Consider the following 18,399-nt stretch of genomic DNA (forward strand, 5'->3'; position numbering starts at 1 on the left):
CTCTTTCTGCACCTTTTATAGGGTTCTGTACCCAAAGGGTAAAAACGGGACCCTATTACTAAGACTTCGATGTCTGTCTGTCTCCAGCAGGGGCGTAGCGTACCTTGGCGGGGCCCCGTATAAAAATTTGTTTGGGGGCCCATAGGAAGGGTAAAGATTTCTCAAAAAAGAAAAAAACATATTTTGCATAAAATTAAAAGAAATATTTATTCATCATAATAATTACTTATCTATCTGTCACATTATTTAAAAACAATTCAAATTAAATATTAACTCTCCTTGCCCTTTTTCGGCAAACTGATTAAGTAATTAAATCATTCATAGCTGATGATAACTTTAGTTTTTCTAAAGTTTCTGCCTCTATGGACAATAGTGACAGGTCTGACCGAAGTTCTTAAAATTTGAACGCACGCTTTACTCGGGAAAAAAGAAATCGTTTTTTTTACTTTTCTCTTTTCTGAAATTTAAAAAATTTGGGAAGTCATTATTAATTTTTGCTTACGCACCTTGGGGGGCCCTCGTAGGTCGGGGCCCCGTATAATTGATACGGCTGATACGGCGGTAGCTACGCCCCTGGTCTCCAGGCTGTATTTCAAGACTCGCTATAGGTACTTAGCTAGATTTCTGTAATTTTCACAGATTGTGTATATCTGTTGCACACAAAATAGTAAAAATAAAATAAATTGAATATTTAAGGGGGGCTCCCATACAACAAACGTTCATCGAATACCGAGCAAAGCTCGGTCAAATAGCTAGTTTTATTTAAATAAATAATTAAGGGAGCTCCCATATAAAAAAATCATTTTTTACCTATTTTTTTTTAATGAAATAAGGGGGCAAATGAGCAAACGGGTCACCTGATGAAAGCAACTTCACTCGCAGCATCAGAACAGCTGCATGTGCGTTGCCGGCCTTTTAAGAGGGAATAGGGTAATAGGGGAGGGTAGGGAAGGGAAGGGAATAGAGGAGGGTAGGAAAGGGAATAGGGTAGGGGATTGGGCCTCCGGTTAACTCACTCACTCGGCGAAACACAGCGCAAGCGCTGTTTCACGCCGGTTTTCTGTGAGAACGTGGTATTTATCCGGTCGAGCCGGCCCATTCGTGCCGAAGCATGGCTCTCCCACGTATAAATTATTATATTTTTGCCCTTTAGTGGCATGGAACCCTTCGTGCGCGAGTCCAACTCGCACTTGGCCGATTTTATTAAATCTTTAATCACCTCTCCTCCTCTAAACTACTTGCTAGTTGCTGTTCATATAGTTACCTCCTTACTATTAAATTATACTTTGTTGATGATTTTGAAAAAGTCTCGCCCTTGACTACTACGTTAGAAAAAATTATATAACAGACAAGGACAAAACTATTATCAATTATGTGCCTTTGTTCACCTTTGTTACTGTTTAAAATGAAAGTTATAGAAACGAAAAGATTACAAATCATATTTTCCATTTTATTATATCAATTTTCATTCACAAAATATACCTATTCAACTTAAGCCCTAACTAAAAAGATTTACAGGTGTTTTGTTAATAATAATAATTAAGTATAATAAGTAGGCTAATTTTGGGTAACTTTGAATTACGGTTTAACTTTGAACAATACATTAGACTGGGTTGCACCAGAGGCGTGGGTAAAGTTAAAGTTATGGTTATAGTTAGGGTAAATTTAACTTTAACTTTAACCTTAACTTTGCCCGGAGAAATTGACAGATGACAGCTGATCCAACAAGGTTATACATGCGCGTGGGCGGGGGCGCTGCTGGTAAAGGAGAACTGTCAAAAATTGCGGTTTTTGTATGATGACAGCGTTAGTTCGTTTTTTCGCCACATGCCTTTAAAACATTGTCGAGCTTTATGGTTATCCTACTAATATTATAAAGGCAAAAGTTTGTTTGGATGTATGGATGTATAGATGTGTGGATGTATGGATGTTTGTTACTCTTGGATGTTTGTTACTCTTTCACGCAAAAACTACTGAACGGATTTTAATGAAACTTTACAATAATATAGCTTATACATCAGAATAACACATAGGCTACAATTTTAACCGACTTTCAAAATGGGGGAGGTGTTATGTTCGTTTTCTTATGTTCAACGATTACTCCGCCGTTTGTTAACCGATTTTCAAAAATTTTCTTTTGGTATGTAGGGTATCATCCCAATTGGGTATTATATTCACAAAAGTGGTGATCTGATGAAGGATCCATAAGTAATCGAGGGAACTCCTCAAAATTTATGGGGAAACATGTGGTGACTTCGGTTTCGTAAGAAGTATTCTAAGCATTGGTACAAACAAGTAAGATTTTGCACCGAGGTATACCTGGTATACCGTGGTTCGGAAGGTGCTGAGAGAACCCCTGATTCTTTATAGATATAAGTTTGGGTGTTTCGGCGTTGTTTTAAGAACGGAAAGCATATGCTACTATGCAAATTACATTCATCATCATCATCATCACTACCATAATATTATACCATGCATCGTCCCATGATTATGAGCCTTTTCATAGTCTTTTAGATCGAGGCTCGAGTTTGTCAAGCGATAATTTAAAAAAATCTATACTTAATATTATAAACCTGAAGAGTATGTTTGCTTGAATGCGCTAATCTCAGGAACTACAGGTCCGATTTAAAAACTTATTTCAGTGTTAGATAATATCTCATTTATCGAGTAAGGCTATAAGCTATATTATATTATATTATCACGCTAAGACTAATACGACCGAAGAAACTCAGGAAAATGTGGTAAAAACGGGGAAAATATTAGAAAGGGTTTATCTCACGAACTACTGGAGTAATTTTTATAGCAATATTTGGCACTTATATAGAGTAGACTACGTGAAAGGAGTATTTATAGCTATTTTTATTCGAAAATGTACGGTTTCTGTGAAATTCTTAATTTACGCGGGCGAAGCCGCGCGGGACATCTAGTAGTTAAATATGGCGTCTTGATGGCGTCCATTTTTAACTTTACCCAAAGATTTGACATTTTGCACTGTAGTCAAAGTTAAAGTTACAGTTAAAGTTAAAGTTAGTTGGTGCAATCCTAGCTAATCCTAGCTAGGATCCTAAAAAATTTAGTCAAGTGGAATAACATTTAGAAAGCTAGGATCCTATGCTCCTATAAAATGTGGCTCCTGAATGACTAAATCAGTGTTGCCAGATGGTTTCAACCTTTTATCTGTAGTGTAAACTGTTAAATCTGTACTATAGTCAATTTATATTATGTTATAAGATCGGGAATCCATTCGTAGGTAATTTCTTAAGTCTGCTGGTTCCAAGTAGTTCAGAAAGTTCATAATTCATAATTTTACGTGGAGCAAACATTCTTTCGACCATCTTTTTCGCCTTTTATTTATTTTAATTTTCATTGAGCCAACAGCTAAGCCTATGAGAAGACCAATTTTTTGTTGCTTTGATAGAACTGGAGCCATTAAGAAGACGTCTGACCAAAATGACAACTGATTTAGTCACTAAATTAGGACAAGTGGAATAAGAAGCGAACTAATTAGTCTCCTATGTAGGATCCTAGCTAGGACTTCTAAATAGGACAAGTCGAATAAGCGCTTAAGTATACAATAATGTATAGTTCAAAGTTAAACTGCAATTCAAAGTTACCCAAAATGGCTGTAATGAAATGGAATACATAATATAAATTTTAAGTAAATCAAGGTAAATGTAATCTGAAATGTAAGGAGTAGGTACTTATATATATATATATATATATATATATATATATATATATATATATATATATATATATATATATATATATATATATATATATATATATATATATATATATATATATACATATAATTAATACATATAATTAATACATTAATACTGCAATTTAAAATAGACATTAAGTACATAATATTCTGCACTTACAAAAATAATGTGAAATTTCTTCCTATTTTCTTATCCCTCAACTTGTACCTACCAAAATATCATGAGACTTGATGTGATGATATTGTGATGACAATACATTGATTATACCATCGAGGAAATTGATTTCTAGGCAGTTGACAGACCAACATCATTTGGTCGGATAATGTCAATTCAATATTAATTGTGATCTGTCGGCTGAGTTTGACGTAAGTCGTAACGCGACCAAAGTAAGTAGGTCCCCCATATTCTGCCTAGGAATCAACTTCTCTGTTAGTACATGTGATGACAGTCAATTAATCAATCAAGTCAAATAATGACATATTATATGAGCTATGTCTACCCGTCGATTGTGGAAAAACGAGACACAATAGAATTTCTATTGTGTATCAATCACCGGTGACCGTATGGGGCTTGATTAATTAAGTTAACGTGTTTGACTTTGCCTAATTTCAGCTTCTAATATCATACTTATTTTAGTTATTAACAGTCATGAAGTGTAATAACTATTCTAATAATATTATTTTACAAAAAAAGTTGCATATTTTATTTTTCCCAAAACCTATGAATAATAAAAACTAAGGAATAGTAACTCTGTCAAAAAACATGCTAGACAATAGTTGTCAATTAATTTGCAATAAGTACTTTCAACACATTTGCAATATTTAGGTGGCCTTGAGCGGTATCAGGCTGACGTTACATGACAGTCGAAAGGAACCAAATTTAAAACAGCAATAGTATGGGAGTTACGTTTCCTTAGTTTTTTTTTTATTTGTAGCCCAAAACAAAATAATTATATTTTTTGCTTGCAATTTAATCAATAATCAGAATCTGGCAATATAAAATGTTTGTATTTGAGCATGCAATGACGGATTACAAAATTACATTAAATAATAACTAACTTAACAATAATTATACAGTCAAACTGAACAGCTAAACTTTCAATCAATAAAAATCAGCATGTCTTTTACAGATCTCAATAATAGATTGATGTAAAATTACATTATAAAATCTGACTTCTTCTTCTTCAATATTACGTTCCTTGTCTCTGACTCTGATTGAAAAACTATTTATAGATACATCAGGTCATTTTTTACTATTTTTACTGGATTTGTTTTTATTCTTTTTAACTCTCTTTTTTCTAGGTTCACTATCTGAACTAGAGCTAGAGCTATCACTAGAAGAGTCCGAACTAGAAGAGTTTGAGGAACTTGAGTCACTGCTACTTGAAGAAGAGTGCTTCCTTTTTCTCCTCCTAGCTTTACTCTTCTTCCTGTCACTATCACTAGATGAACTAGAGTCGCTGCTAGAAGAGCTTGAGTCAGAATCACTATCAGATGATGTGGATTTCTTATGTTTCCTTTTAGAAATATTTTTTTTACTACTGGATTTGCTTTTATGTTTTTTATTAGACTTTTTCTTGTCATCTACAGGTGATGGTGTTCTTGAGTCTTTATGTTTTTCTTTTTTGTTATTTTCATTTCTATCTTTACTCTTATGTTCATTTTGTTTAACTTTGTTTCTTTCTTCTTTCTCAGATGCTTTATTATTTTTTTCAATACTGCGTTTTCTGCTTCCTTTTATTCTATCCTCTGAAACTGATTTTTCGTGTTGTTTTGGGGATCTCTCATGTCTATCTCTTCTAGGAGAAATTTCCCTCTTTTTGGTAGGCTTTTTATGATTCCTATCATGTCTCTCTATTTCAACATTTCTTCTGTCTCTGGAATCACCATTTTTAGGCAATCTTTCTGTGGAATGATTACTGGAACGGCTTCTGCTTCGTGATTCATTCTTTTTCCTATCCCTGTCATATCTATAATCTCTTTCATTTCTACTACTTTTCACATTACTACGTTCTCCTCTGCTATTTCTTTCTCCATCTAGCCTTTGGTCATTTCTTCTTGATGAATCATCTCTTTCTCTATCATTGTTCCGTCTTGATAATTGCTCTCTTTCTCTATCATTCTGATGCTTTCTTGACCTATCATTTTCTCCCTCATTATTTCTTCTATCATTTTTTCTATTCCTATATTCCTCATCTCTTTCCCGGTCGTATTGTCTACGGTCATCACGCCTACTTTTTTTGTCCTTTTCATCTTCATAATTTCTTTTATCTTGGTTACGTCTCCTTGATGTATCATCCCTTTCCTCTTTGTCATATTTTTTTCTATCATTATAGTTCTGTCTCGATGTGTCCCCTCTTTTCCTTATTTCAGGATTTGTAATTACTTCATTATTTAAGTATTGAACACCTCTACCTTTTCCTAAGTATCTCATCTTAGAAACAGACTGTGAGAAATCAACATGAATTCTTCTGTCATCGATCAGAACATTATCCATTTTAAAATAAGCATCTTCACATGATTTTTTGTTGTCAAACTCTATGAATGCATATTGCAAGGAATTTCCAGTTTTTTTGTCTTTGATTACTTCACAACTAACAATTTTACCAAAACGGCTGAAAATGATTTCTAGATCATCGTCAGTTGTTACAGGATTAAGTTTACAGACAAATAGCACATTTTCTGGAGGAGCTATATCTGCATCGGGCAAGTCTCCGACAATTTCCAAGATTGTAGCCCGAGCTTTTGCTTCTTTCTCCTCTATCATTTCTTGTACCTCTTCCATACTCTTACCTTGAGTTTCATCTATTTCCTCATCGGGTGCAATTCTGCCACCCTTTAGTCTCTCTGGATTGGGAGATGGCGATCTCGAAGGTGCTCGCAATCCGGGAGGGTCATTGAATGGGTCCTCAAGAACCACAGTATGCGTGATTCTGACATCTCTATATGGCCGATTGGTTTCATCACATATAACTTCATTAAGTTTGGTCAAAACTTCTTGTCCTTCGGTCACCTCCCCTATAACACAATGCACTCCGTCTAAAGAATCTAAGTCAGGAGCAAGAGTAAAGAAAAATTGTGAGCCCACCATCATTTCATCGGTACATACCATAGATAGTAATCCGGCGCCGGTGTGCCGAATTTTCGGCATTTTTTCCCCCGAGAAGAATCTTTTCTGAGGTCCCTCAAGGATTCCCCATATGGATTCACCGCCTGTGCCTTCCCCTGTTGGGTCGCCAGTTTGTGCTATAAAGTCACTTCGTATTGTATGAAATAAGTTGTAATTGTAGTATTTAATTTTGCATAGTTTGAGGAAGTTTAAGCACGTAACAGGTCGCTGGTCCAAATAAAGATCGACGGTGATATCGCCCAGAGTTGTTTCGATTACGACGGACATGGTGCTGCTTTTGCACGTCAAAGTATATGCTTCTTGAAATTTATATAACTTTCTCCACTTGTTTTAACATCAATTTCTTTTATTTCGTTGCTAAATTATTAAATTAAACTTGACACATCACAAAATAAATATTTTTGAGGTTATCCTCAAAAACAACCCAAATTGGAACCTGTCAAATGGCTTGTCACTTGTCAGCCACAGAATACAAATTACCTACTCATGTTGTCAACCATAGACTTAATATCATAGAGTAAACATTATAGCAAGCTATAGAGTGCTTCTAACAAGGTATGAACAATAAGCACGAGTGTGAACATATTTTCCTATAAGCGTCTTACGATGGCGCATGGAACATCACTAGTCTTGCGTTATACGTTTGACAAGTATCTATAGAACTTCTGCTTACGATCGGCACAACGGGGAACGAGCGATGCGCGCGCTCTATAGCTTGCTAATGTATACTCTAAGCTTAATATATACTGTTATAGGTTTATGTTGTCAACTGTCGCAAGCAAGCACAAAACACAAGATTTTATAAAAACGCAATAACGCATATAATATAATTTGCACTGAAATATTCATATTATGTAAAGTCAAAGTGTTTAAAAAATATAAAATAAGTAATAACAAAGTTACATTTTTATTACATTTTTATATATTTTGTGAAATTTATGTTGCAACGCCATCTACATTCATTCAATAGAAACCGCATCTCGAGCTGTTGTTGTAGTCATTAATTGATTCAGCGAGAAAAATCTAGAGGGCGCTAACAGCAGTCCCCATAACTTACAGGCTCTACGAGTCTACCGCGATTGCTACGACGAGCTACGACATGGCTACGACTGCTACGAGCCTATCGTACCATACTAAGCTATAACTTAAAAAATATTATTAAGGTGCTTCCTCACCGGGAGCATTCGCTTGTAATGTAACGTTACATACAGAGTCGAGCATTCAGTGAGGGAGGAGACGCGAGCATTACAACGCAGTTTAACAACGCATTCAGAATGCTGTTGGGGCTTCCCCGCTACTGCAGCGCTTCGGGCATGTTTGCTGAGGCACGCGTGGATTGCTTCTACGCCACTATGCGCAAACGATGCGCGTCTTTAGTGCGAAGAGTGAGGGGGAGTACCAACAGCATTCTTGCTATGATAGCTAGTCGACTCGATTGTCCATATGTGCGTCACTGCTGTGCCATATCTAACGGTATGGAGCAGAGGTGATGCACAATGTACTCAAAATAGGTATTATTATTTATTTAAACTTATAAAGATAATTTTACTAACATAATTTATAAGCCTTTACTAACAAATGAGTCTATGTAACTTGATTTAATAAACTATTTCATTTCATTTCATTACAATGCGCACCTTGTAATTATACAATGTGTAATATCTTGATACAACTTGTAACATCAATGCTACGTGACAGTGAAGTCAACTTGCTATGTAATTAAAAATTTCACATTACACATGCATGCTCGTGGTGAGGGAGCACCATTATTTAAATTCTATAACCTTTTTTAAAAAACAAAAATGCATGTTATGACTCATAGTAATAATTTATATTATGTAAATAAGATTTAGGTCGAACATTTTATTAAGGCATCAAAGTTTCTTTGTGTTGAAAAAAAAATTTCTAAGCCAATTTTGTTCGCACTTTTGTTTTTGCCCTTACTAGTTTCTTAGGCCTTTATATTACAGGGCATAGTGAGCACACGTTTCGACAAAATCTAATAAAGGCCGTTTCGTTCACCCTCCTTCCGCTACCCTTAATAAAGTGAGTATTGAAAATTTACCAACCATTCTTCGTGAGATATAAGGTTATCACTATGAATAGATACCTCAACGATACCGCGCGAGGGAATTTCATTCTTACGGCGTCGCAATAAGGTGGGATCGCATATTTTGGTCGGGTGGTTTAAATTGCCTTCCCTGGTTGACAACAAGGTTTCGTAGCAACGTTTTCTATTAAGTGCGTCCCGTCGTGTGGAAAATGCGAGCCGTCTTAAACAGTGGCTCCTGTTTTGCTCTTTTACACATTTTCCGTATATTTCTCACTTGTGTCAGAACTCAAAATACTTTACGAATAAGTTTTGGGATGAAATAATACGTCTGCATTTTGGCAGGTCGAGACGGAGTACTGTTTGAGATTCTACTTCTTTTGTTATATGATCCAGGATCATTTTAATGTAATTACACTGATAAATATATAGAAGTTACCAAGGAGTACGTAGCCTAAGTTTATTTAAAATGTTTAGCACTAAAAAAAACACTAATTACTAATCAGTTAACCCTAACAACGCGTAACTTTTCTTTACTGACACGTGCTTTAAGTCCACTACATCACATTATAATTAATGTAAACAAAGCATTGCATTATTACCGAACTGACGTTGGTAATTATGCCACCAATTTAAATTTCACATATCAGCGGTACGATCAACTAAAATACTACGGTATAGTATTAATCTAGTAAAGTTTTGATTGTTGTTTATTTTCAACAAATCAAAACAATCTGTAAGTGTTGTGAATACTTATTACTTAGATTGGGTTGCACCAACTAACTTTAACTATAACTGTAACTTTAACTACAATGCAAAATGTCAAATCTTTGGTTAAAGTTAAAAATGGACGCCATCAAGACGCCATATTTAACCATAACCATAGAGCTCGACAAGGTTTTAAATGCACGTGGCGAAAAAAGGAACTAACGCTGTCATCATACAGAAACGCCATTTTTGACAGTTCTCCTTTACCAGTAGCGCCCACCATTCATTTATAACCTTGTTGGTCCAGCTGTCATCTGTCAATTTCTCCGTTCAAAGATTAAGGTTAAAGTTAAAGTTAAATTTAGCCTTAACTCTAACCATAACTTTAACTTTAACCACGGTCCACGCCTCTGGTGCAACCCAACCTTAGTATTAACATATCTGTAAGCAAGTGTAGCCATCCTAAACTTGGTGAGCTTGTAATGGGGTTTTAAGGGGAGGTTTATTTTTTGTGTACAGAATGGAATAAAATATGAGATGGGAGTTGTTTGTCGATCAAACACTTGTCTTTGAACAATAATTCGTTTTTACCACGTCAACCGAGATTCGAGTTTTTTAACCGACTATATCAAATCGAGGATTAGGTTTTACAAGTGTAAGTATGTGACAATATCTTTTTTTTTTCGGTGTAATTATTGTATTTATTTATTATTTGATTTGATTTTATTAATAAAATTTCGTGTATTAGAATGATATGATGATAATTTTCCATCTTTTTAGTAAAAGATGGACCCGAGCGAGTTTCTTACGCCGGTTCTTCTTGCCGGGTTAGTTCCCGAACCGGTGGTAGGCCTCATGTAGACGTTCTGAAAGCATGGGCGCCGGCAGGGGGGTGCCAGGTGGTGCACTTGCACCCCTTGGGAATCTCGGGATCAACAGGAATTATTAAAATAAAAAGCCGTCTGTAAGTTAGTTGTAACCCTATTACCATGCCGTACAAAGATAGTTCGTAATGTTTCGGCACTAAATGTATTCTGTTTACGTACTTAAATAAACAGTCACTGTAGTTCGTAAAAAGTAAAAAGAAAAGAAAGAAAACTAAAATCTGCACCCCTTGGAAATTATTTCTGCCGGCGCCCATGTCTGAAAGTGTTAACTTTGTTAACCTATTTAGAAATAAATATTTTGATTTTGATTTTTTGATACAGTATTACTAATTGAGACGGCCAATAAGCATTCACTAGTCACTACACATACTACTGCTGCTATCCCAGAAGAACTGAGTTTAGCCTTCAGTTCGTTGAAAAGCATCGTTATTTTTTATTTAACAAATTGCTTAACTTTTCTGGAATTCTCTTATGTATCCTTATGACTACAAAAACATTAAAACCCTAATCTAGACATACATTTATAGAGTTATTATATAATTTTATAATGGTTTTTATATTATACAGGGTGTAACAAGAAAAAAGTGACAGTACTTTAAGGTGTGTATGACTTTCATGTATAGAGTTCATTGTTGAAGTAGTGGCGTTGAAAGAGTCACTTTTTTTAAACTTGTATAATGAATAATTTACGCCTCCAATGTCCTTCCCATAGTTCCACTCTCGTCCACTCTTCCTTTAATATTCAATCAATTCTCCTTTGGAATTCACTTCCAAAACAAATTAGGATGTCCAAAACTAAAGAATTGTTCAAACGTAAAGTTCATGAACATTACCTTAAATCATTAACTAAATGAGACAACAAAATCGATATTAATTAGTTATTTTATCTATCTATAATCTATATATATATATATATATATATATATATATATATATATATATATATATATATATATATATATATATATATATATGTCTACTTATATTTTATATTTAGTAGTTTATTTTATACATATTTATACTTATTATAGAAGTATATATTTTAAATATGTATTATGTTTATTTTATTTTGAATTAAGTATATATTACTATGTTGTACCTAGATATGTATTTATATTATCATAATGTTAATTATAAGATATTTTAATCCCTCTGTCCTCTAAATGTTTGCATCTACCTCACTATCTCTGCAACACCCTAAGGTTTGGCTGGAAGAAAATGCCACAAGGCATTAAGCCCGCCTTTGTACTACAATGTGCAAAAAGTTTTTAAATAAATAAAATAAATAAATATGGACAAATACATTACGCTCGGGCGCTTGCCCATACAAATGACAAAAATATGCTCTTTTAGCGCTGCTACTTTCACAGCGAACTACAAAATATGAGGGACACAAACACATCTTAAAGTATTATCACTTATTGTTCAGATTACAGAATCGACAATACCAGCATACAAAGTCAAGGAATACACAAGAATGCCCCCAGCATTATCTACATGAAAAAGCAATCAAATCTCGAGAGCGTCAAACCGACTCAACAAATAACTGGTGATGTATTTTTAAACAGCGCCGGGTGTGGGGAGACTTATTTCCATACAAATGTATACCCCGAGTTTATGTTGGACGCTAACTTTTATTTTATACAGTAATATTTGATGACTTCGAAACAGAGGACGTCTGAGTGCACTCTCTAATTCAAATACTAATTCTTTATTAATTACAAAAGACAAAACAGGCAATGTAGTATGTAGTATTGTGTACATACCTACATATCACGTCGTCTAATCCATACTATGTTATGTAATAGTTATGGCAATTAGACAATGGATGCACATGTAATAAAAATCTCTGCATCTAGGTAAGTAGATACAGTGTTTTTGAAGTGTTTTATTTATATACTAGTTGGTTCCCGCAACTCCGTTGCGCCAAAATTAGTTTATTGCGCGGCAACCGTACATATATCCGGGATCAAAAGTATTTTTTGTCCTCTCCCGGGACTCAAAGTACCTACATACCAAATTTCAGCAAAATCGGTTCAGTGGTTTGGCCGTGAAGAGGTAACAGATAGACAGACAGACATACGGACAGACAGAGAGACAGACAGACACACTTCCGCATTTATAATATTAGTATGGATGTTGCTTGGTGGGCAAACAATTAAGCACTTTACCCAAATATAGATGGAAAGATTCTTAAAAAGTAATATACAAAAATTTCTTTATCAATGAAATTGCTTGCTCAACATATTTCTTTCCATTAATGTGGCTTTAGCTCAACATGCTTTCTTCAAATGTGTCTCTATTCGCGGCTAGTATCGCCATAGATTTAATCTCTAAAGGTAATAAAAGTTGATAAAATAAAGCGAGCGGCGCAAAAATCCTTGTCTCATCGCCACCGAGCAAGATTACACATAAAAATGTTAAATGACCCCGAACGCGTATTGAAAAAATTGAGGGGAAATGGCGGGAGAAATTGGCCACGCTCGGCGCGCCAGTTTATGGCCATTCGTAATATAATGACAGCGCGCTCTAATCTAAATCGAAGTTTTTTGTTTTGATAAGTGTAATGCTTTATTTAACCAGTGCGTAGAACATTTTTAAAAAGTGGTGTATTATAATGACTAGTTCCGTTTGCGTTAGTAAGATATTCCGCAAGAACCATATATTTTCCGTGCAAAAAGTAGCTTATTGTCCTTTCCCGTTGTATACTCTATCATCTATGTCTGACGTCTGTGCCAAAAGGCCAAAACATAAAAATCGGTCAAGTAGTTGGTGTTATTAGCGCATTCAGACAAATTCTACAGCTTTAAAATAGTTATTAGTCTAGATTATTATTAATATACTTCAACAGTGTTTTCGTAGGCAATATTCCATTATTTTTGTTATAAGGATTCGATCGTTCGCATTTATCATACTTTTTATTAAATTTTAAATAGAAATTAATTCATACGTGGGAGAGCCATGCTTCGGCACGAATGGGTCGGCTCGACCGGATAAGTACCACGTTCTCACAGAAAACCGGCGTGAAACAGCGCTTGCGCTGTGTTTCGCCGAGTGAGTGAGTTTACCGGAGGCCCAATCCCCTACCCTATTCCCTTTCCTACCCTCGCCTATCCCCTTGCCTTCCCTACCCTCCCCTATTACTCTATTCCCTCTTAAAAGGCCGGCAACGCACATGCAGCTCTTCTGATGCTGCGAGTGTCCATGGGCGACGGAAGTTGCTTTCCATCAGGTGACCCGTTTGCTCGTTAGCCCCCTTATTTCATAAAAAAAAACATGAATCATAAACAAATAGTATACAGTAAGTATCGAAAGTGTTAAACATTAAATCTCTGCACAATGTTTGGGTGAAAGCTGTGGGGAGACTGTTCGTGACATGTCTTGACACCGTCTCTCACCTTTCGAAATCTAATCATGATCGTAATTCGGTATTTATACCGTGACACCCTGCTTAATGTTCGCTTCTATTATGAAATTCTTCGCCCCTTTTGTTTTTGACTAAACGACAACTACGTAAGTATTAAAAAGATTGCAGTCTACTTCTCATACTGATATCATAAAGGTGAAAGTTTGTAAGTGTTATGCTAAGTACTCACATACGGTTTTGCTCGATAGTTTTACTCGGAATCGAGGAAAATGACATATTTGACATATTTACCTAATTCTATCGGAGCCGGCTCGAAGCGAGCCTGTCAGTTTTGCGGTCCACGCGGAAGTAGAGCAAAAGTATTGTAGTGTGTAAAATTATAATCCGTAACCACAGATTTTAGAAGTAATCCGTAACAATGATATTCTACTTATACAGATCTGTTACGTCCATACTATTTTCCGGCTTAAATCTCTTCCGAACAATTTTCAAATTCAAAATTGCAAACATTGACAAATTTGACAGATAAGTGAAACAAAAGATATGAAAAACCATTTACATAAAAGAGACAGTTCTATTTTTAAACGTCGAATCGTATCGCTGTCTCTTTCTTCGCCTAAGCTATGACGCAAATTCGATTTTTTCCAGATTGTTCGAAAAAATTATTGAAAATGTAAATAATCGAGGTATTTATTGCAATCAAGACATGTGGTAAGAGATTCCATGTGTTTTGTTTTTTTTTTTTGAGTCATAATTGGTACATTTTCGAAACGCGCACGACGTCATTTTCAATTTATTTAGGTAAGACAAGACGCGGCACGTTCGTGACTGCGCTCGATACAGACTAAACCACAGACGGCCCAATTGGGCCGTATTTGAATCTTGACAACGCGCGCGGTAGTAACATATCTGCTTTGAGTATTTTATCATTGATCCGTAACGATGCGTGAGAAAAAAACATATTCTCAATTACCTGTCAGTTTTAAAATTAGCTTCGTGTTCGAAATATAAAATCTTATAAAAAAAGGAATATTTATTGTATGGGGCGCGTAATAAAAATCGTCGTCGTAGCGGGCCGATTGGCTTCGATTATGGGCCCGCGGAGACTAATATCTCCGTTCGTTTTAGAGGGAGTTTGTCGCAGATGGCACAAACGCCAGTGTCTTGAGGGTCACTCAAGTTAAGTACACCGTTACACAGGTGCGACTACGAATAACGATTAGGATTGTGATTGAAATTGCCCGAGATCAGGGGTCAGTTTCGGTTTACTGTCCTTTTTATTGGAACTGTATTTCCTTTTTATCTGTCGTCCAGTACGTGAGTTTTTTGTCTGGATAGGCTTCTTTTCTTTTTTTTAAATCAAGAATTGAATAAAAATGATATGCCATGGTATATTTTTGAAAAAAAAAATCAATAAAAAAATATCGGCCCAAAATTAACCCAGAAAGAACTGAAGTTGCTTCAACATACCGCTTTATATAGTACAGTACGTCTATGCACTACTGGAGTATTTTTACATACTATAAAAGAAAATGTTAACATTTTCATAATTACAACGCAGAATCTAATATTATCAGCGGAATATCTAATATAAGGACGGTAAAAAATAAACAAGGCGAGCAGTTTCAGGCAGATATTAAAGGCATATCTCTCTATTATGAGCGGGAAGTTGTGTAATTTAAGGGCGGGCGCCGACGCGGCATATGGTGAACAGCAAGGGTTGGGCGAATAGACGAGGTGGGATGTCGATATCGATATGAAACCGGAGGCGAATCATAGAAATTATATTTTAATGTAATGAGCTCTTTCAAGTTGGCTTTTAAAGTGGAAAGAATAACTTAAAAGGTACAGAAGATGTGTTTTATACTCGGGATACTGAAAAAAAAGGATGTTACAATTCACATATTATTTACGTTGCAAAGTTTGCCTCTTCAATTTGAAGAGGCGAACCGGCCGTGTTTTGAAGACTTCAAAACACGGCCGCGCCGGCTTACGACAGTCGTCGGCTGTCTGTCGCAGACCTCAGAAGCAGAAGCGGTGCCGTACATTTTCATATACTGACTATTGTCGCGAGCGGCCGACGACAGTCGTAGGAAGCGCGCGGCCGCGATCGATCGCGATGCACTGGAAGATCCATTCTTCCAGTGCATCGCGTCAATAAAAAATTGAAAATCTCCCTCCCTCTAATGAGTTTTTATAAATATTATCGTTTTAGTTACGAGGTACATTTTGTGTGATGCAGTTATAAATAGAATGACTAGGAAGGAAAATTTTTCATTCTGGTACAGGGGCGAATGTTCCTTTATTACAATTTTCCTTTTGGCCAGCGCCGCACATCACTATGTGTTCATTTCTCAGACACAGCTGTACAGGCAGTCGCTCGATTATAACCGACTAAGTGAGGGAGAGTACCAACTTATTTACTGAATATACCACTACTGGAAATAAAAATATTTAATGTAATAGATAAATAAACTTTTATGCAGATTCATTGTATTATGTACAAGGTGCAATAATTGAGTACCGTCGGTACAAAAATAACTTAGGTGCATGAAATATAATTAGGGAAAACGAATTACATTTTTTGTCTGTTCGATGCCTGTTGTAAATTGGCTGTTAAACATCTACATTCTACAATTATTGTTATTACGTAAAAAATACCAATTTACAGTATTGAAATTTTTTTTGGAAATTTTTTAATAAAAATTTTCAATACCTACTATAATAATAATAATAATAATAATAATAATAATATCTATGGACGATTCACACCACGTCAGTCTGGCCCCGTGCTAAGTACCTAAAGGACTTGTGTTACAGGTACCAGACAACGGAAATATATTTAATACTTTTATACTATACATATATTTAAGATTTTTATTATATCATACACATATTTAATACACATCCAGACCCGGGAACATTGAAAACTTTTTTGTTCCGTCGGCGGGATTCGAACCCGCGACCCCCGGCTTGAGCTACCGACGCGCTCACCACTGAGCCACAGAGGTCGTCAATGACTTGGTAACTTGAATATTAATCTTAACTAACCTATAGTTAGCATATCCACATTTCGTCACACCGTTTTGGACCTTTATAACACAGAATCTATTACCCGACTGCGCCGGAAGGAGGTTTGTGTTAAAAAAAGGGATCAAAAATTTGTATGATTGAATAGTAATTCGGCTAGGCAAAGCTGCGGAAAAAAAGGTAGAAAATAAGTACGTCTGCAGCTTTACTCTACAATAATATCTATGACCTCCTGGGGGGACACGTTGCCACTTTGGGTAGGCATCTATCTTATATCTTTACACGAGCAATTCTTGTATATATATATATATAATAAAATTGGAGTGTCTGTTTGTAATATTGAAAGAACCGTTTTGTACTAGATGCATATGAATGTATATAGGGTACATACACCAAAACAACATTTTTTTTAACTTTTGTCTGTATGTCTGTCTGTCTGTTTGTTCCGGCTAATCTCTGAAATGGCTGGAGCGATTTTGACGGGACTTTTCTTGGCACATAGCTGATGTAGCAAGGCATAACTTAGGCTACTTTTTAACCGATTTCCGAAAAGGAGGAGGATATATTTCACTTTTTTATGGTTCGCGGACAACTCCGTCGTTTGTAGACCGATTTCCAAAATTATTTTGTTGTTGTATAAGATGTAGCCCGAATTTGGTAACATGATCACAAAAGTGGCGATCTGATAATGCAATCCATGAGAAATCGACAGGACTCCTCAAAATTTATATGGAAACATATAGTGATTTTACGTTTTTCTGAAGGATTTTAAGCTTAAACTACCAAAAAATAAGAATTTGCGCTGTAGTACACCCTGGTTCCGAAGATGCTGTACAGAACTCTTGAATCCTTATAGATAAATGTTCTGCAATTTTAGCGTTGTTTTAACAACTAAAAGCATATTATTATGTCAATGTGTCAATAATACTAATCATCATCATCACTATAATTATGCCATGAATCATCACATTATTATCAAAAAATTGTTCCACCGTTTGTTGACTGATTTTCAAAACTCTTTTGTTGCTATTTAGTGTTTACTGTTTATAGGGGTACAATAACCCGAATTACGAAACAAAGCTTACGAAAGTGGTGATCTGATACTGAAATTCGTGAGATATAGAGGGAACTGGGAACTCCTGGATATTTTTTGGGACACACGCAGATGCGTCAACTATTTCTGTATTCAATCTTCAAAATCTTTTACTCCGTAGCAGCTAACTTTAGCGCAATTTCTATGTGCAATTTACCGCTTTTTTTTTGTAGATTAAATGAACTAAAAAGTATTAAATAATTCATATTCTGTAGTTAGTATTTCTGTTCTCAGTCTTCATTATTTTGAAGTCAGTACCAACTACCGGCTAACAAATCACCAGTTCTATGACAAAATATAACTGCAACTTATATGACTGGTACCGACTTCAAATTATGAAGATTGAGAACAGAAATACTGAGTACCTACAGAATATGAATTATTAATTAATACTTTTTAGTTCATTT

The 18,399-nt window shown here is 35.4% G+C and overlaps 1 protein-coding gene across 1 annotated transcript; it reads right to left on the reverse strand.

The window, feature by feature from the left end:
- Positions 1–4,663: 4,663 nt before the first annotated feature.
- On the reverse strand, positions 4,664–9,705 carry LOC121735281 (peptidyl-prolyl cis-trans isomerase sig-7). The gene is made up of 2 exons (XM_042126053.1): positions 9,692–9,705; positions 4,664–7,128 (listed from the first exon to the last, which is right to left on the reverse strand). Exon 2 carries the CDS (start codon positions 7,122–7,124, stop codon positions 4,971–4,973), a length of 2,154 nt encoding a protein of 717 aa, XP_041981987.1. The 5' UTR covers positions 7,125–7,128; positions 9,692–9,705; the 3' UTR covers positions 4,664–4,970.
- Between the last annotated feature and the right edge of the window lie 8,694 nt (positions 9,706–18,399).

Source organism: Aricia agestis, chromosome 17 (genome assembly GCF_905147365.1).
Source record: "Aricia agestis chromosome 17, ilAriAges1.1, whole genome shotgun sequence".
NCBI lineage: Eukaryota > Metazoa > Arthropoda > Insecta > Lepidoptera > Lycaenidae > Aricia > Aricia agestis.

Coding starts and splice junctions, on each gene's coding strand:
- LOC121735281 (XM_042126053.1), bottom strand. CDS start 7,124: ATGTCCGTCGTAATCGAAACAACTCTGGGCGATATCACCGTCGATCTT.